Raw genomic sequence first — 17,937 nt, 5'->3', positions numbered from 1 at the left:
GACGCTTAACCAACTGGGCTGTTGCTCTTTAGATGCGGCAGCATGGTGTGTAGCTGTGTTTGTGCATCTCACATTCGCCTGCTTTACAGGCCAGCGTGCTAGGGTGGTGATTCTCGGTCACTTAGAGAACTGGCTATAGCTCCAGCCTCCTCTGCAGAGAATCTGAATCATCAGATCTTGGGTGGGGACCAAGATGTCTTGGTGTTTACATTCAAAGCACCCCTAGTATTTCTATCCCCGAGGCCTGCAGAGTGTACCCTTGGGAAGGGAGAAAAATGTGAAACCCTACTTGCCTTCATGGAGCTCACAGCCTACATGGCTGTGACATGAAGCCATGGACATGAAGCCATCACTACAATCCCATATGGTCCGAGTTACTTAAAATGCTGTGTGTAAGATGTACATGGCTACCGTTTCCTTCTATTTATCAGGGAAATACATTTTTAGTATAGTTTATTGTCAAATTGGCTTCCATACAACACCCAGTGCTCATCCCAACTGGTGCCCTCCTCCATGCCCATCACCCACTTTCCCCTCTCCTTCACCCCGCATCAACCCTCAGTTTGTTCCCTGTATTTAAGAGTCTCTTATGGTTTGCCTCCCTCCCTCTCTGTTTGTAACTTTTGTCTCCTTCCCCTCCCCCATGGTCTTCTGTTAAGTTTCTCAGGATCCACATAGGAGTGAAAATATATGGTATCTGTCTTTCTCTGTATGGCTTATTTCACTTAGCATCACACTCTCCAGTTCCATCCACGTTGCTACAAAAGGCCATTATTTCATTCTTTCTCATTGCCACGTAGTATTCCGTTGTGTATATAAACCACAGCTTCTTTACCCATTCATCAGTTGATGGACATTTAGGCTCTTTCCGTAATTTGGCTATTGTTGAAAGTGCTGCTATAAACACTGGGGTACAAGTGCCCCTATGCATCAGCACTCCTGTATCCCTTGGGTAAATTCCTAGCAGTGCTATTGCTGGGTCATAGGGTAGATCTGTTTTCAATTTTTTGAAGAAACTCCACACTGTTTTCCAGAGCAGCTGCACCAGTTTGCATTCCCACCAACAGTGCAAGAGGGTTCCCGTTTCTCCACATCCTCTCCAGCATCTATGGTCTCCCGATTTGTTCATTTTAGCCACTCTGACCGGTGTGAGGTGGTATCTCAGTGTGGCTTTGATTTGTATTTCTATCAGGGAAATATTTAAATAAACTAGTAAACATAGACATTCCCTGGATGTGCATACACCCGCACACCTAATTTGGAGGAAGGGGGCAATATTGTTGGAAACAGACCGCAGCAGACTTTGAGATGAAGCGAAAGTGTTTTGAACTTAATTTGGAAAGAAACAGGTAGCTCAGGTTTGAGACTGTAACCACGTCAATTCCAGGGTCCAGCCTCCTTAGTGCAGCATTCAGAGCCCTCTGTGAACTACCATCCCAGCCCTAGCTTGAGCCTTTTCCTGTTCTCCATGAGCAGTGAGCTACTTGACGTCTTCTTGCTCCCCGCTACCTCTGCCTGGAATGAATGATCTTACCCCCTTTCTTCACTTGGCAGCTTTTGCTTGCCTTCTCACTCTTTCTGGAAGCTTCTCCCGGCTCCCAGTTGGTGCTCAGCACTGCCTGGAAGCCGTTGTACCCTACTTCTATCTTTAACACCTTCCTTATTTTATTGAGAATATTAGTGTGTGTGCATTTCCTCCACTAGATGTTAAGCAACCCCAGAGCAGTGGTTTCTCTCCTCTTGTGTTTGACCTGCCAGCCCCATTGTACCTGGCACACAGGCGGTGCTCCATAAATGTCTGCAGTGAGGTTGATCGATGTCAACATCAAACAGAAAGCAAATAAGGAACTCCATCTTGAGTTTTCTTTCAGCTGGATTCTGCTAGAAAGGATTCTGCACACTCTTGTGCCAGTGGGTCCTAATGTGTTGAGGGATGTGCGATACCTAGAAGCCTGGGGTCCAGGAGTCACAGAGGGGTCCTGAAATTCCCGCCGTACAGGTGCCCAAGCAATAGGCAATCGGTGGCTCTGTTGAAGAGAGAGGACAACGAGGAAGAGGGCTCCGCCAGGTTGTCTGTTTTCTGGTTGCAACATTTCCCTTTCGATTGGCGTGTCTTCTATTGAAATGATGCATTCTTGTATTTTTGCCAAGAGTGGCTGTGTGCTAGCATAGCTTTTCTCTCCCACAAAATGGTTGCTGTCCTTTGGTCGCTTGTAGACAATGCTTGCTTCATTTTGTGAGTGAATGAAAAAGGAAGACAGCACTGAGTCAGTTTGGGTGAATAAAACAACAAATAAAACCTTGGGTTGGTGTCAGTTATTAGGAAGTCTTATCTCATTTGAGTGGAATGAGATTGAGATAAGTTCTTTGGAAACCATCTCTAAAAATAAGAATAAAAGGGCCTTCCATCTTGTGAACCTTACATTTTTCATAGTTTTCTTGCATTTTATTTTGCTGCACTGCTTGTAGCTTCAACTGGTAAAGGAGAAAATATCCAGGCTTTGGTTCTGTTCTCTAAGCTCTTAACCAGTCGGCCAGAGGCAAGGAGACAAAAACAATTTAGTTTTACTCTCCCACATTCCAAAAATAACTTTAGTAATACCCTCTTTGGTTATCTTAAAAGTACCCAGTGGATGCTTTTATCCTAAAGTAGCAGTGCCTGATTGTTGGGGGGAACTTATGACTGCTATTTAGCAACTAAATGCCCGGTGACTCATTCACTTTGTGGTGCAGGAAAATTCTTTCCATGGAAAACGCAGGAGGGAGGGAATCTCTCTGAACCACTATGTAGTATTTTCCTTTAGGAAAGGCTTCTCTGAAAATGAATAGGCACCAACTGTCACTCTGTTAGCTTAGTCTCTAAAGCTGCCAGAGAGCCTTTCTAAGTCAGGTTTTCTGTGCGCTTTATCCACCGAGGTATACGGGAAGGTTCGGAGCTGTAATAGGGGCCAGTTTGGTTAATAAATCTCAGGATTAAAAATGGTCATCCCGAGTAAGAGAGAAGTTGAACTAATTGCATTTACGATATCGGGAACATTGAGGTAGGATTGGATTTGGACTAGAAACCCAGTGGTGTTTTTCTGTCTCATTCCAATCGGGAGAGAGGGACAGAGTGAGCGGCAGAAGGAAGGAGAAGGATGAGAGAGCCCTGTTCCCTTAGCTTTGAGCTGAATAACATGAAAGCCTCGGAGAGAAGTGCCTCGGTGCCTATGCAGCAAAAATACAATAAAATAAATTCACCTGCTAGGCTCACAGCACCAAACTAACTCCACTTCTCTGAGGTTAATTTTGCTTGCCAGCGTCTCTTTACGAGCTCTGGGGGTGACTGGGGGGGAGAGGGGCAGGAGCAGACAGGTGAAGTTTTAGTGCAGGAAAACTGGGGACTGTCAACCCCTGCTCCCTGCACCGCTCGTGAGCCCCGCCCATCTCTCTAGACTTGCGGGGCGTTGCTCTAATGCTTGGCTCCTGTGTATGAATGGAGGTTGGTAAAGCTGCTTCAAGGAGCACTTCGACTCCAGCTGGCTGCTGACTTAGGAAAAACATGACCCGTGGGGCTGCAGCGGGGGCAGGGAGCAGTGGGAGCAAAGTACGTTTTGTAGAAAAGACGATTCAGGGGTTGGAGGGGACTTAGCCCTTCCCGGCTGAGACACTCAAGCTATTAATAGTAAAGCCCTGAGTCACAGATGTAGGAATGTCACAGCTGCTCGAGATCTGCTACTGTTACCCATCAGAAAACCAGCAGGAAAGGGCCTCCCCACCCCACTGAACCTCACGTCGGCTATAAACAACCTCCCAGGCAGGTTGCTTGACTTCATTCCTTTCTGTTACCCTGGCTCTCTTAGACCCAACACGTTACAATATTTGCAGTAAATACAGTCTAATACTGGCTGTGCATTCCAGTTGGGAAAGATGTGTTGGCCATCTGCTGTTCTCCCCGAGTGGGGCTGCGTCTGCCTTTTTGTCTCTTGCTCGTCACGTTTCTCCCACATGGTGGAGATGTGTAACGTGGGGCCCGGGCTGGGGGTGGGGCCGGAGGATCTGGGTTCGGGAGACAGGTGCTGGATTGGGGTGGGCGTGGACTTTGGGAACCCAGAAGCCCCCTGCTCTTCGGAGACTGACCTGTGACCCCGTGGGTCAGAAATCCAAAGCCTTGTCAGCAGCCAGTGCGGCTGCGCGCCGGGCTCAGGGGCTTGAGGGGCGCGGGTGTGGCTGTTTGCCGCCGACTTTGCGGATAGTGTCCCTCCGGCTCGCATACACATATCCGAGGGGCTTGTCCAGAAAACGCTAATGAAGCAGAGAGAAGGTGGAAGTCGGAATCCTACCTAACTGGATAAGTCAGATTTTTGCTTCGATCCTGAATATGATCCTGGAAGGAACGGAATCCTGAAAGATCCTCTTCCCGGGCTGGCTCTCATTGTCTCGATCCCCTCCGGCTTCTGTCCCCCATTCAGGAAAACCAAGGGGGGGGGGCGGGGAGCCGGCCTGGAGGGGCGGCGGGGGCGGGGAGCGCCAGGGCCAATCTTCACTCATAGTTGAGCCTCCAAAGTTGAAGAAAATGAGCTTGGAGTCACTAGCATTATTTCTCGATTTTTCTACTACGGTTAATTTTATTTATTCCGTGTGTCCGAACGAAGCCGGAATAAGAATAGGGAGCAGCGGTGATAGGAAACTAATGAGCTAACAATTGACTAGTTTTATTGAAACAGTCCCTTGGCCGTTCCTCGGCCCCCCTCTTCTGGCAATGATTTATCAGGCTCCGGGAAGGGAGCGTTTTGTTGCCCGTTCTCCCGGGCTTGGGCGCGAGGAATGCAAAGTGGTGTCAGTGACCAGAGATTAGGACAGTGGAATTTTGCATTTGTTACGGCAGCAGCTGCTGTAGCGAGAGGTTTCGGCTCAAGGGCAGAGTCCCCGAGCTGGGCGCGGCCGCCACTCGGCGGCGATCGCGGGGCGGGCGCGGGAGCTCGGCCCCCCGGGATGGGGGCGGGATTTTAGAAAGAAGCCCCAGACCCCGCGAGTGGATGCGGGGGGCTTTTCCTCGCAGCGTCTGCACCGCGGATCTGTCCGCCCAGGAGCGCTCCAGCTCCCAGACTTTACTGCTGTTTCTTTCGGCGCTGCTCGCCAGAGGACCCGGTTGCCATGGTGAAGGAGAAAGGTAATTATAAATATCGATCCCTGTGCATGGTTGCAGGAGTTGCAATGGTGCTGCGGGGCTCGGCCACCTCATGGGGGACGATCAGTCGAAAGCCAGGCAGACATATTCTTGGGGCGAGACCCTCTGTATTGTGAAGTCATTAAGAACCTTTAATTTAGCCGCGGCGTCTGAAGCGCATCCTATTTCTGGAGTGTTTGTACAGCTGAGCTCCTTAATGTGTGTCTCTTTTGATTTGGAATTGCATCTTGAATGTTCCGCTGTGTTTGAGAGTTGCCTTCCTGCCCCCCCCAGCCTAGCGAGCCTTCATTCTCTTCCTCACCACCCGCCCCCCTCAAATCAATAAGTTCCTGACGATGTGTAACGAAGGGGTCCTTTTGCCAGATTTGTGCCGTGTTGGGACGTGACCCGGCCTAGCTGGGACCGGCTGAGCAGAGAAGCGGGCTGTTTGGACGGTCTCAGGTGTGCTGTTTTAATCCCCTGGCATTCCCACGGTATCCCTGATCACCCCTCCAAACACCTTTGTGAAGGATGCGCTCTCAAAGGTGGCAAATCAGGTGGCGAGGAGAATGTCAAAAGGGAGAAGGCGGGGCACTCCGCGCAGGTGTGCCTTATTTTTTGAACTGGGTGTGGTCCTGAATTGTAAATTTTTCAGAATTGAATTCTAGTTTAAATTATTAGCTTATCTGAAAAATGTAAAAAGAACACGGCAATCCTTGGTTTTAATGATCCAACTAATACCTAAAATATATCTTAAGAAAGTGAAATGCTACAGGAGAATAGAGAGCGAAAAGCGGAAGCGGCTTGCCCCTACCTTGTCCACCTCAATTCCCCCTTATCATTCGTCAATATTGTGTATCCTTCTAGAGAGGTAAAGAGAGAGAGAGGGAGAGAGATAGTCAGAAGGAGTATAAAAACGGGACCGTTCTGTCGTTTTTCTGTGACTTGATTTTTTTCCCCCTCTTAATAATATGTCTTAGGGACCTTAAACACATGATTTTAAAATGTGAGTAACCACCCTTTAATTTTGCTCTTTGGTAAGCTTGGATTTATTCTGCCACGCTTTCTTGCTGTGAGACGTGACTTTCTCTGTGAACACGGATGTCTGTTCTTTTGGGGCTTCCTTGAACCATTTCAATGATGTATCTGCATCCGTTTTCACTGAGAGCCCCTACACGGAGTAACTTTGAGGTAAACACGCCAAACGCAAATGGATTCTTGTTGCTGGAAACTCAGTTTGGTTTTGTTATACTAACGGATGGCTGGAGAAATGGGATCATGACAGCTAACCGTGCTAAGGCTGCACCTGGGGACAAAGAGAAACGTGGTTCTGCTCTATCCTTTCTGCTCCTGTGTGTCTTTAATAATCCCTTGAATTAGCTTTGGTCTTTCACTGAGGAGGTGGTAATCGAGTGAAATGTTTTGGTGTGAATAAAGATGCTTCTAATGATGTTCCCTGTCTTTGGGGGATGTTTTCAGGAACTTTCAGAGTAGCATAAACAGATGCTGACATTTCATAAAGGTCAGGGTTCTCCGTTTGTACCTTCCACCCGACTAGAATAATCCCAGCCCTGATCTCTGTTGCTCATGGATTGGAGTTTGTTTCCCCAATATAAGTAATTTGTGGGTGATGGGAAAGGGGATTACAAAAGCTGCTTCTTGATTCCATTCCCACAGAGCCCAGGAAAGCCCCAGACCTGCTCTAAACCATGGATCAGGGATCCCCAAAGAGAAACTCCTTTTCTGAGTCATTGCAGGTGTCCCCAAACTCAGATTGATCGGCTGGGCTCATGCTCACTTTACAAGTGAGTAGCCACTTTCTAACTGGAACGTGGGGATGGGCCACTGAGAGGTCACATACGAGTACTATCTTTGCCCTTAGCCACCGATTAAAGGCTGTTCCTTTTTTATTTTGAGGTCTGTGCCAGTCCGTGCTGCCACCTCCCAGCTCTCCAATTGCACCAACCTCAGCCAACAACGGAGGAAGGCAGGATGTGGGGCAGGTACACGAGAGATTCTGTGGAAAGAAAGCTACCACCGTGGCTTTTAAAGTGAGACGGGCACAGGGGAGCACGTGGTCCAGGCATTCATCCTGGAGAGGAGAAAACGGGGGTTCAGAAAGGGTCAGGAAATTGTTCAAGGTCACACAGCGGGTGATTGGACCAAGGGTTCATCCTCTGTGTTCCATCAGATGGCGTGCGTGGAGCGGTGACTGCACTTAGGACAGTGTGTGGACGTCCGCTGGCTCTCTCGCTAGATGGCGAGCCCCTCTGAAGCAGCACCGCGTCTCCATCTGTAATTTTCTCGTGCACAGCTTACCTAGTATCCGCCCATCCTAGATTCTCAACAGTTGAAACAGACTGGCTTGTGCTCAGAGGTGGGACCTGAACCTTTGTCTTCTCCATCCCCGGACTCTTCTAGTCCTCTCCGTTTCCTCTTGCTCCCAGAGACGCCTCGCATCTTCCTCCCGGAGCTGACACAGGTCTCCCCTGAGCAGGTTTAGTTCGTGGCACGTCCGTCCTGAGGAACGCGGGGGCCCTTGGGAAGGAGTGATAATGGATGCTGCGTTGTACTCACCACTTAGGATGGCTTAGCTCGCATTGGTTCGAGCCCTTATTTTCTCTCCTGGGTAAAGTTTGCATGTATCTGGTTTGGGGTTGACCCTGACGGGAGAGAAAGGTTGCTTGTAGATAACACCTCTCCTAGTGTGGAATAGCATTTGCTGATGCATTTGGACCCTCGCTATCTTTTCTTCTGCTAAGCGGTCACCCATCCACCTCCAGTTGTAGACGCTTATTGATCCCAGAATCTTGATGAAATGGTTACTTCTCTGATGTGTTCAAGGATGCCTTACCCTTGGTGCATCCTGTGACAGATGAGCAGGAGAGAGTTTGGCGGGTTTATCAGTCAATATGTGCCTTCCTGAATACGCTCTCATCGACCTAAACTCCAGAGGCGCACTCTCCTCCTTTAAAAGCTCTAATTGTCTAGCTTCTGTGTGTGTTCTAGTGCCCGCTTTAAAAGTACGAAAGGGATTTATGATTTTTGTCAGAGAAAACAAGAATAAACCCTAGAGATTGAGTTATGTGAACACTCATCTGATTTAAATAATAAGGGAGGCTTATGGTTTGGAAACCATGTGAGAGAATAAGAATTTAGCAGTGAGGGAGACACATCAAGGTAAATAGAGTTTTACATTTGGGCACACCATTTTTTGTTTGGTTTCTGAGACTGTTGGGTGGTTCCACCTGCTCTTAAGGTAGAGTGGGACCCAGTGAAACTCCTTTCAGTCCACCCTCGAGGGAGAAACGTGTACTCTCCACCTGACATTCAGGTGAATGGGAGACACACACACACACACACACACACACACACACACACGGCAATCTTGTTTCTTGGTAGCTTCTGAGAACAGTGGTGTTTGTGTCTCCAATGTGTCCTATAGACTGGCACCAAAGTAATCCTCTCAGGGCACCGATGTCCTCATGTTTCCGGCTCAAAAACCTAAATGAGTGGCAAGGTAAGATTCAGAGCTTCCTACTGATCATTGAGGATTCCTCAAGTCCTTAAATTACCTCCTCCACACCCCTGACCAAGCCCATCTTGTTTTATTCTTATTTTTAGTGTTATTATATCCACTGGTTATTGAACACATACTAAATGGCAGGCTTTGTGTTGAGAGCTTTAAATACACGGTCTCTAATCTCTCAACCGTCAAGGTCAGTGGTATTCCTCCCCTTAAATATATGAGGAAGGGAAGGCTCGCAGGAGTTTAGACACCTGCCAGAGATCACTTAGCTGGAACGTAGAGAAGCTGATTTTCTACCCAGTCCTATCTGGCTCCCAAACCTCTGCTAATTGGACTTCTGCTCCCCTTCTCCCCACATTGGTCCTATTTGAGTCATCATGGAGGCCATTTCCTCCCTCCAGCCTGTGTCACGCTGCCCCTTTGGCCCTTGCGGGAAATACCTATATTCTCCTTTTCTGTATTTGTCAAAGACCTAATTCCAGTACAGCTTCCTTCTAATGCTTCTCAAGGGCCCATCCCTTCTGTAAATTCTTCTAGAATTACTCTGTACACCTATGTAAACACCGGGAAAATGAAACAACAGCTGAATCACCTATGCGACTTAAGAAAGTGCTATCTCCTCAAGTATTTGTTGACTTCGTATACAGTCTTGTAAAAAACCTTTACAGGCGTCTAGTGTTGCTGCCTCTAGTGGTATCTGCCCCCCCACCCCTCCCCGAAACACACAGCCACTACCCACTCAGGTGCATGCACAGTGCCTGATGTAATTGAAATCCATTTCTGTTCCATCTCTGGGGAGGTCTGAGAACAGTAGATCTTTCTCTGTGGTGTAGCTATTCCTCATGTCCGAGTTGCCCCTCAGGCCTCTTTTTGGTGTTTAACAGCCTTTTTCGGTTCAGTTTTCCAACTTGGCTTCCCAGATTAATGCTTAATGCCCCTCCCCTCCCCACTCCTGGGCTTGTCTAGCTTCTTCACTGTTTCCTTAACTTGAAAAGCCCCAAGCTTTTCACCAATGACAACGATACTTCCTAAACAAGGTCTAAAGAGAAGCTGTCTATTAAGGGAGACAACCTGATGTTGCAGGTTTTGGAATAAATGGTCTTGATGGGTGACTTATGCACACAACTCGGTTTTGAACTTTACGTCTTTGGAAGGAAGGAAGCTCCAGTCATATTCCACCTTAGAGGAAAAAAATCCAAGTGTGAACTGCTCTTACTATGATCCAAATGAAAGTGCTACTCTCATCGGAAGTAGACTCTGCCCAGCTTACCTTCACTACAGTAGGGCTGTCCAGATACTGGGACTTCCAAAGCTACAGAAAAGAATTTCACATTAAAAAAATAATAAACCCATGGGGCGCCTGGGTGGCGCAGTCGGTTAGGCGTCCGACTTCAGCCAGGTCACGATCTCGCGGTCCGTGGGTTCGAGCCCCGCATCAGGCTCTGGGCTGATGGCTCAGAGCCTGGAGCCTGTTTCCGATTCTGCATCTCCCTCTCTCTCTGCCCCTCCCCCGATCATGCTCTGTCTCTCTCTGTCCCAAAAATGAATAAACGTTGGAAAAAAAAAATTAAAAAAAAAAATAATAATAAACCCATTTCCCTGTGCCATCTACTCACAGATGTCTAAAAAATGTTTACCCAGAAATTCAAGAAGACTTCATTTCTATAATTAGAGTTAAGGCTGAATATATAAGTAAATCTAAGAGGAGGAACACAGTGACTGAAATTTACCTGGAGCTCTTGAGAACAATTTTTGATGAGGGAGTGGACTTAAGAACATGGAGACAGTGAGCATCTAAGCTGCAGGTTGAGCCAACCACTCCCAGACTTTGGGTGGCCCTGCCTCTTGCCTCTCTAATTACCCAGTCAGGTGGCTAGAAAGGATAAAACAGCTTGTACTCCATCACAAACACCTTCTTTTACAGAACAACAAATGGACTTTTCCAAATTCCCACAGCAACGACCTCCTAAGGTAGACTCACCCGACCAAGATGAAAATCTCATCTGATTCACTTTGAGGAGGGGACCCTCTGTGTGACATCATATTCACGGCCCTTGGGGGGCAATGAAGGAGAGTCCTGATACTGTCTCTAGGATGCCAAAGTCAAAATGCCGAGTGTTTTCCTGAGCCAGCATTAGAGAGCCAGAGAACTTTTCAGAAGGTTCAGTGATCAGTGAGTGGTGCAGATTTCTCCCATTGTGGTTGAGCCTGATCTGGGCACACCACAGCAGAAACCAGCCAGCTTCCTATTTCATTATGTGTTGGCCTGATGGTGACTCATACTGAGAGGTATGTTTATCCCAAATTGGCAGGAGCTGTGTATTCAAGGGCAAATTTTGTTAACACTGGGGAGGGTGCATATTTGTATGCCTGACCTCTTTTCTTTGAAACATTGTATTTGTGTTCACATTGACATGATTAATGCTATTATGGCCCTGTGTGCCCTAGGGGGGCACAAGGAGCTAGTTTCTATGCCCTAATGCAATCAAACAGGCTGATTTGTTTGACTGTTCGGACTTAACCATGACGATCCTGGCTTTCTTAATACTTCCGGCAAATTACTGCCTAGGCCAGTGATCCACAAACATTAGCAGGCATCAGAACCACCCGGAGAGATTGTGAAAACACGGATTTCTGCGCCCCGCTCCCAGAGTGTTTGATTCAGTAGGTCTGGAGAATGGCTTGAGGTTTTGCAGTTCTAGCGGTTCCCTGGCGGTGTTGATGCTCTTGGTCCAGGGACCACACTTTGACATGGTCTAGCTAATCCACCGTTTCTGTGGGTAAAAGGATCAGCCCTTCAAGCAGGCAAGTGAGAACTTTTCTGCAAGTAGCCTCTCCATTCCATTTCGCTAACCATGCACAGAAGTCAAAAGAGAAAGCCAAGACTGTTATTCTCGCCGCCTCTCCTACAGTGTAGAATGAGGCTATATAGTGCGTAATAAACCGGGCCTCCTGTGAGATTCGGGTGGCCAGATACTGCTGTCAGCCTAGGACACTGGATGGGCAGAGGGTGGGCGGGGTGGGTGTGGGACGAAGGTAACCAAAGCACCTCTTCCCAGGAGTGACTGGGGCTCAGCCTGGCTTGGAGAAGGCGGCACTGATTTGCAGTCAGGCACAGGAGTGCCACTCCGCAGGCATTAATCCTAATTCCCAAAGGGCCAGGTGAGCCTTTTCACTGGGGTTTTAGAGCTCTTTAGAGACCTTTGGTAAAAGATGGCTTCAGTAGACGTCTTGGCTCACAAAGGCTACAACTTCCTGTTTGGTCTTCGAGGAGCTACAATGTATTATTGAGGCGCGGAGTGTTTTACTCACCCCCACTCTAGCTCCTCTGTATTCTAGCCGTCTGTATTCTTTCTGTTGTTGTCCGTTACGTGAAACATTGTGAAGAAAGACGCTTAAGAAAAATTAAGAACAACCGGAAGATGCTAGCAAAGGATGGCAAGGTTATTTCACAGTGGAATGGGCTGGTGGGAGGGTACCCCTCAGAAAAATGGCGGGGGCTGTGGGCTCCCAGGTCCATGGAGGGTCCGGTAAGTAACACATGGGATGTATGAGTGTCTGCTGGACTGCTGTCTCTGCGCCATTCACGGGAACCCTGTCTGGACAGCCACCAAAGAAGAGAGTTTGGGGGGCAATGGCGAGAGCGGTTTCTGCTGGACCGAAGTCCAGTTATGCTGTACCTTTTCATGTGGAAGATACAACTGGTTTTGCCATCTGCAAAGGTCCCCACCTGAAACGATGAACCGTAGCCATGGGCTTATTGATCACATCACAGATTTTCGAAGGCCTACACTCTGCAAGGCGTTTTGGGAGTTGCCTGATACGCTGAAAGGTTCCTGCCTTCAGCAGGTTAATGAATTAGCCGGTGCTGGAAGGGGTGCTGACTGAGAATGCAAATCAAGGGGAAATAAGGCAGTGGGATGGGTATAAACAATATTCTTTGGGGGCTCAAAGGAAGAGTTGTGTTTCAAAGGAATACCAAAAAAAAGCTGTCTAGAAAAGGGAGTATTTAAGATTGGCCTTGAGGGGTTCTGTATATTTCTTATGGTTAGGGATGGCATTTAATTCAATTTGTATCCACAACACGGTGTCTTCTCCATAGGAAGTGCTCACTGATGTTGAATGAACTAATACATGAGTGAATGGTATGTATAGGTGGGGGAGATGGTTATATTTATTTAAATGTATGTCTGGAACCTGGGATGCCTGGGTGGCTCAGTCGGTTAAGCCTCTGACTCTTGATATCGGCGCAGGTCGTGATCTCACAGTTGTGGGATCAAGCCCCGTGTCAGGCTCTGTGCTGACGGTGGAGTCTGCTTGGGATTCTGTCTCCCTCCACCCCTTTCCCCTGCTCACACTCTCTGTGTCCCTCAAAATAAATAAACTTTAAAAAATAAAACATTGGGGGGGCGCCTGGGTGGCTCAGTCGGTTAAGCATCCGACTTTGATTCGAGTCATGATCTCACGGTTCGTGAGTTCAAGCTCCACGTCAGGTTCTGTGCTGACGGCTCAGAGCCAGGAGCCTGCTTTGGATCTCCCTCTCTCTCTGCCCCTTCCCCACCTCGTGCTCTGTCTCTCTCTCTCAAGAATAAATAAATATTTTTTAAAAATTAAACAAAGAAGGAGTCCTGGATCTGGTTCAAAACAGAGATTGTACATACAGATGCCTCCAGTTAGGCAGGTGACCTAACTGAGTGGAGACTGGGGCAAACCAGACGGCATGGCCCTTGAAAGAGAGAAACTACTCTGTTGCTCCCACCCACTTCTCAGGGGGGGGACGTCCACCAAGTGGCCAGAGCTTCCAATTTTCAAGACTGACCAGAAATAGGCATTTTTCTGTAAAATCTCCGGATGTTTAAATGTTGGCAAATGATGCAACTTTCTCTTTAAACACAACAACGACAAAAAAGTCTTTGTGTGGGCCAAACGAAACACGTCTGTGGGCGGGACTCAGCCTCAGGGCCTCCAGGTTGTGGTCTGGGGTTTAAAACACCACTCACCAAATCTAACCACAGCAGGGAGTGTGTTTGCACACATCAGGACCCAGGACTCCTGTGCATATGCATAGCAATGACTAAAATAAAAGTCACGTGAAACGATACATTTACTCTATATTCTATCTTTTTTATTTACTTTTTTTCACGTTTATCTTGAGAGAGAGAGAGAGAGAGAGAGAGCATGAGCAAGTGTGCATGAGGAGCGGAGGGGCAGAGAAAGAGAGGAAGAATCCCAAGCAGACTCCACCCTGTCCGTGTAGAACCCAGTGCCCGGCTGGATCTCACAACCGTGAGATCCCGACCTGAGCCAAAATCAAGACTTGGATGCTTGCCCAACTGAGCCACCCAGGCACCTTATTCTCTTCTAGTTTTAAAATACGCTGGTCATGATCCGTTGAACTGATTTCATGTTTCATTAGGTCAAAGTGAAGTTTGAAAACCTAAAGTTTGTTGGATGAAGACAGAATAAGGTACTTTCCTGGGCACCCCATTCTATCTTGGATACCCCCATTTCTATCTTGGATACTCGTACGATGGGTGTGCTTTGGTGAAGTTGGGTTGCTTCCCTCGCAGCTGGAACAGTTTTGACAAAATAACCGTAGAATCTTTTAGCCATCGTTTTATCCTCAACAGATGTTGGCCAGAATTTGGTGTCCTCTTTTTGGGCGCTTGAAACAATTAAGACTTGACCCCGCTGCTAAATGCCGAGTAAAATGCTACTTGGCTCAAGTTTAGCAGCAAAGCCAAAGGAAACCCCTGTTTAGGCCTCATTAGCTTCTAAGCCTGGTATTTCTGGAAGTGCTTTTTCATTTAGGAGCATTTTTCCCCTATGTTTCTACATCACCACTTCCTGTCACCTTGCTCACTGGGTTTCCTTGGTTTTGCATCTCAGCCAAGGAGAGAAGGGCAAGGTCAGGGCTGGCACAGCCTGTCGGGCATCGTCTCACCCACCATCAGTGCAGCCGCTCTTCTGCTTCGTCTGTGCACAGGGCACCGTGTGCTATATACATAGCATTCGTGTTTGACATATCCAAGTGCTTCCAGAAATACTGTAGTTTGGGGGCTTTGGAGAGAAGTCACCCCTCACTCAGGAACATCTGAGAGCTGAGTTGTGATAGCAAGCCTTCAGCATAGCAGGAAAGTCGTGGTCCTTCTTCCAGTTCAGGACACTTCTGCCATCACTCCCGTCTCGAGTGAGAGGCACCCCTGCAGTGTGCAACAGGACTCTCAGTGAGCTGGGACTTTCGAAACAAGAGGCCAAGAGTGGCCTCTTGCCCTCGGAGGGAGCTCGTGTGACTGGAGACGCCCTCAGGGAAAGGCCACGCCCACCGCGAAAGCCACACGACCGCAGGGCGGCGGCACTAATATTGTGGGTTTGCATAATAAGTGGGCAGAGAAGGCAGAGCCGAGAAACATGAATCAAGCCAACAAGGCCAGACAGAGAGCTGCAGCTTGCTAGCACAGAGGGAAGCCGATACAAACTATTAGGCAGGGGGCCGGTACCGTGCAAGCCATCTGGGGGCATTTGGAGAGGTGGGAAGGCCCTTTTGTTACACAGCCTGTGCGTCGCTTCCCTCCAGGGCGCTGTTCTGATCCTCCTGTAGTGGAGCAGGACCCTCTGGGGTTGTGCAGCCCATAGGCGGTACATCTTATTTACCTGGAGGCGGCGCGCTGCCCAGGGGTGAATGCTGGCAAATAGTATCAGATGAACACGTCTCCGCTGCTTACTTCCCAGAGGACAGGGAGCCAAACTCTTACCCTGCTGGAGATTCCATTTTTTCTTCAGTGAACAACGGTACTGAGAATACCCCCTTTTCTCTGCAGGTGGGGGAGGTTTGGTAAGCTATCTGATGAGTTTAAGCATTGGAAAGCCTTATTGCTGTGTCTGCAACAAAAAACCCGCTTAAAAAAATAACAATAGGGGCGCCTGAGTATCCAGGCTCAGTCGGTTAAGTGTCCGACTTCGGCTCAGGTCACGATCTCACAGTTTGTGAGTTCGAGCCCCACATCGGGCTCTGTGCTGACAGCTCGGAGCTTGGAGCCTGCTTCGGATTTTGTGCCTCCCTCTCTCTCTGCCCCTCCCCCGCTCACAATCTGTCTCTCTCTCTCAAAAAAAGAAAAAAGAGAAAAAAAAGAATTGTAGTGTTGAAGGCCAGAAAAACACCAAACGTTGAACACATCTGCCTGTGGGGCAGGAGGAGGAGTAGAGTGTTGCTGTCATGCATTGGAAACATATTTGGTGTTTTATGAATATAGGCGTATCTATAATCTTTTTTTTAAGTAGCAGGGTAGGTACACAGTCCAGAGCGAAAGGGAATGGCCCAGGATCCCTTGCAGAGAAAATGAGAGTAACACGTGGGTGGTTAGAAGAATGAAATTTGCACTGGATGGAGGGCAGTGCCACACCGCCTTCGGATAGGATTTCCAGGGGAGACGAGGTTCAGAGCCTGAACTTCCAGCACGCTTCCCCGTGTATGTCCGTTTCTTTCTCATTTGTTGCTTGTGGTATAACTATCCTGCCATTCGCCTTTGTGGCTTTGTAGAATTACCCCTGAGCCTTCAGGATTTGAGAGGTTTACGTGAGAAACAAGTTGTGTTTACGAGTCGAGATTCGCAGCCAGACTGCCCGGGGTCACATCCCAGCTCTACCCTTTACTGATTATGTGACCCTGGACAAGGCATTTAGCTTCCCTGTGCCTCGATTTCCTCATCAGAAAATAAAGATTTTGTAAGCACCAACTTCATAGGGCTATGGTGAGAATTGAATCCATTGATATGTGTGAAGCATTTACGACAATGCCTGGCACGTGGCAAGAGCCCCGCGATGGTCTGTTCTTGCTGTTACTGTTATCATTCCTCTTGGCTGAGTAAAATCAGGGGCACTGCGTTCGTTGTGGTGGAGTTAAGTCATCAGATTGGTTTCAGGACTCAGGTAAATAAACAGAACTGAGATAGATAAATTAAGGAACTCGGGAAGCCCCCCCCCCCCATTTCTGCTGGGCAATCTCTTTGCAGTTTGCCTCAAGCAGAGCAACACTGTAAACCTTTGTCATGCCGAGCTGCCCCAGGACCACACGAGTGGCTTCCTGTGGCCACTTACCTCCTGTCCTGTGATAGAACTTCACCAAGGAATTCTTCAGCTGGGTTTGTGATGCCCACATGCCCTGGGCGAGCAAACTGACGACTCTACCCTATCTTTCTGCCGTGGAATGAAATGAGGTATCTAATAATGACTTGGTTTCAGGACCCTGTGGACCCGGTAAAAGCAGTGGTTTTAAAGTTCTTCCGGATTCTTCCTGGAGGAAGTGGACCACCCGCCTGCAGGGGTCCTGCCGACTCTTCCACAGCCTCGTGTCATGCCCTGGGGACACTGTAGGGAGCATTTCCAAGGTTCTGGGGCCACCTCGATTCTTCCTCAAAGGTCCGTTCGGTTGGCCATTGTGCTTTGCTGTGTGGTTCTCCGAAACTTAGCCAGACTTGATTTGAGACTGGTCTGTCAGTAAGCTCATCCCTTCAGCTTTTGTTTTTTTTCTGAGCCTGAGACTTAAGCAAGCATTGCATCTTATGTCATTAGTTGAGTGTATCGACATCACCAGAATTACCTAATGGATAGACACTGTCGTGAACCCAAGGTATTCAACTTGCTTGCAGTTTCCCCTGGAGGCTGTTGTGAAGAAAGAGAACGAGACTCATGTTCAATGAATGAATGGATTGAACACACATTTAGGGAGCATGGACCTTATGCCAGGACTGTGCGAGACCCTGGGGACACAGTGGCAGTTGCCTTGTGGTGGAGAGCACGGAAAATACACAGAATGTTTAGATTATGAGAATAAAGCAAGGAAGGAGATAGGGTAAGTGGGGAAGCCGGGAGACTGCCTTTACGTAGACAGTTTGGGGAAAGCCCTCTGAGAGCTGTAAGCTGCTTTAGGATGAGACCAGAAGAAGGAAGCAGCTAGGGGACGAGCCTTTTGGGGATGGGATGGGGGCATCTGGAGATCCTGAAGCTGTGGGAACTGGAGCCTGGGAGCTGGAGACTCCCGGGGAGGCTGAAGAGATGGGCAGGGCTCCGGGACCACAGGGGGCATCCTGGGCAGTGTGATGAAAGCACTTAGAGGGCTTGGTCAGTGGAACGATGTGCTCAGATTTTGTCCTAAACTATCATTGTGGTTGCTGTGTGACACAGGGATTGCACAAATGAGTCACGGACCCACAGTGAAGACACATTCCCCCTAACTGTTCAGTAAGCCCCCCAGACACCC

At 48.4% G+C, this 17,937-nt stretch overlaps 1 protein-coding gene across 32 annotated transcripts in view; it reads left to right on the top strand.

The window, feature by feature from the left end:
* The window catches only part of ABLIM1 (actin binding LIM protein 1), a 302,559-nt gene that overhangs the window by 131,248 nt on the left and 153,374 nt on the right, over positions 1-17,937 (top strand). Inside the window, exon 1 of one of the 32 annotated variants that reach the window (XM_045439035.1) lies at positions 4,535-5,152. The exons of 28 other annotated variants lie outside the window; for them this stretch is intronic. In XM_045439035.1, the coding sequence (XP_045294991.1) occupies positions 5,137-5,152 (16 nt within the window). In that variant the 5' untranslated portion in view covers positions 4,535-5,136. Of the gene's footprint in view, positions 1-4,534; positions 5,153-17,937 lie in introns of those variants that run through there. 3 more of the 32 variants (XM_045439047.1, XM_045439051.1, XM_045439055.1) reach the window with 3 other exon arrangements.

This window comes from Leopardus geoffroyi, chromosome D2, assembly GCF_018350155.1.
Source record: "Leopardus geoffroyi isolate Oge1 chromosome D2, O.geoffroyi_Oge1_pat1.0, whole genome shotgun sequence".
NCBI classification, from domain to species: Eukaryota; Metazoa; Chordata; class Mammalia; order Carnivora; family Felidae; genus Leopardus; species Leopardus geoffroyi.
The sequence above is the reverse complement of the archived record's forward strand: the minus strand, read 5'-3'. Positions and strand labels throughout refer to the sequence as shown.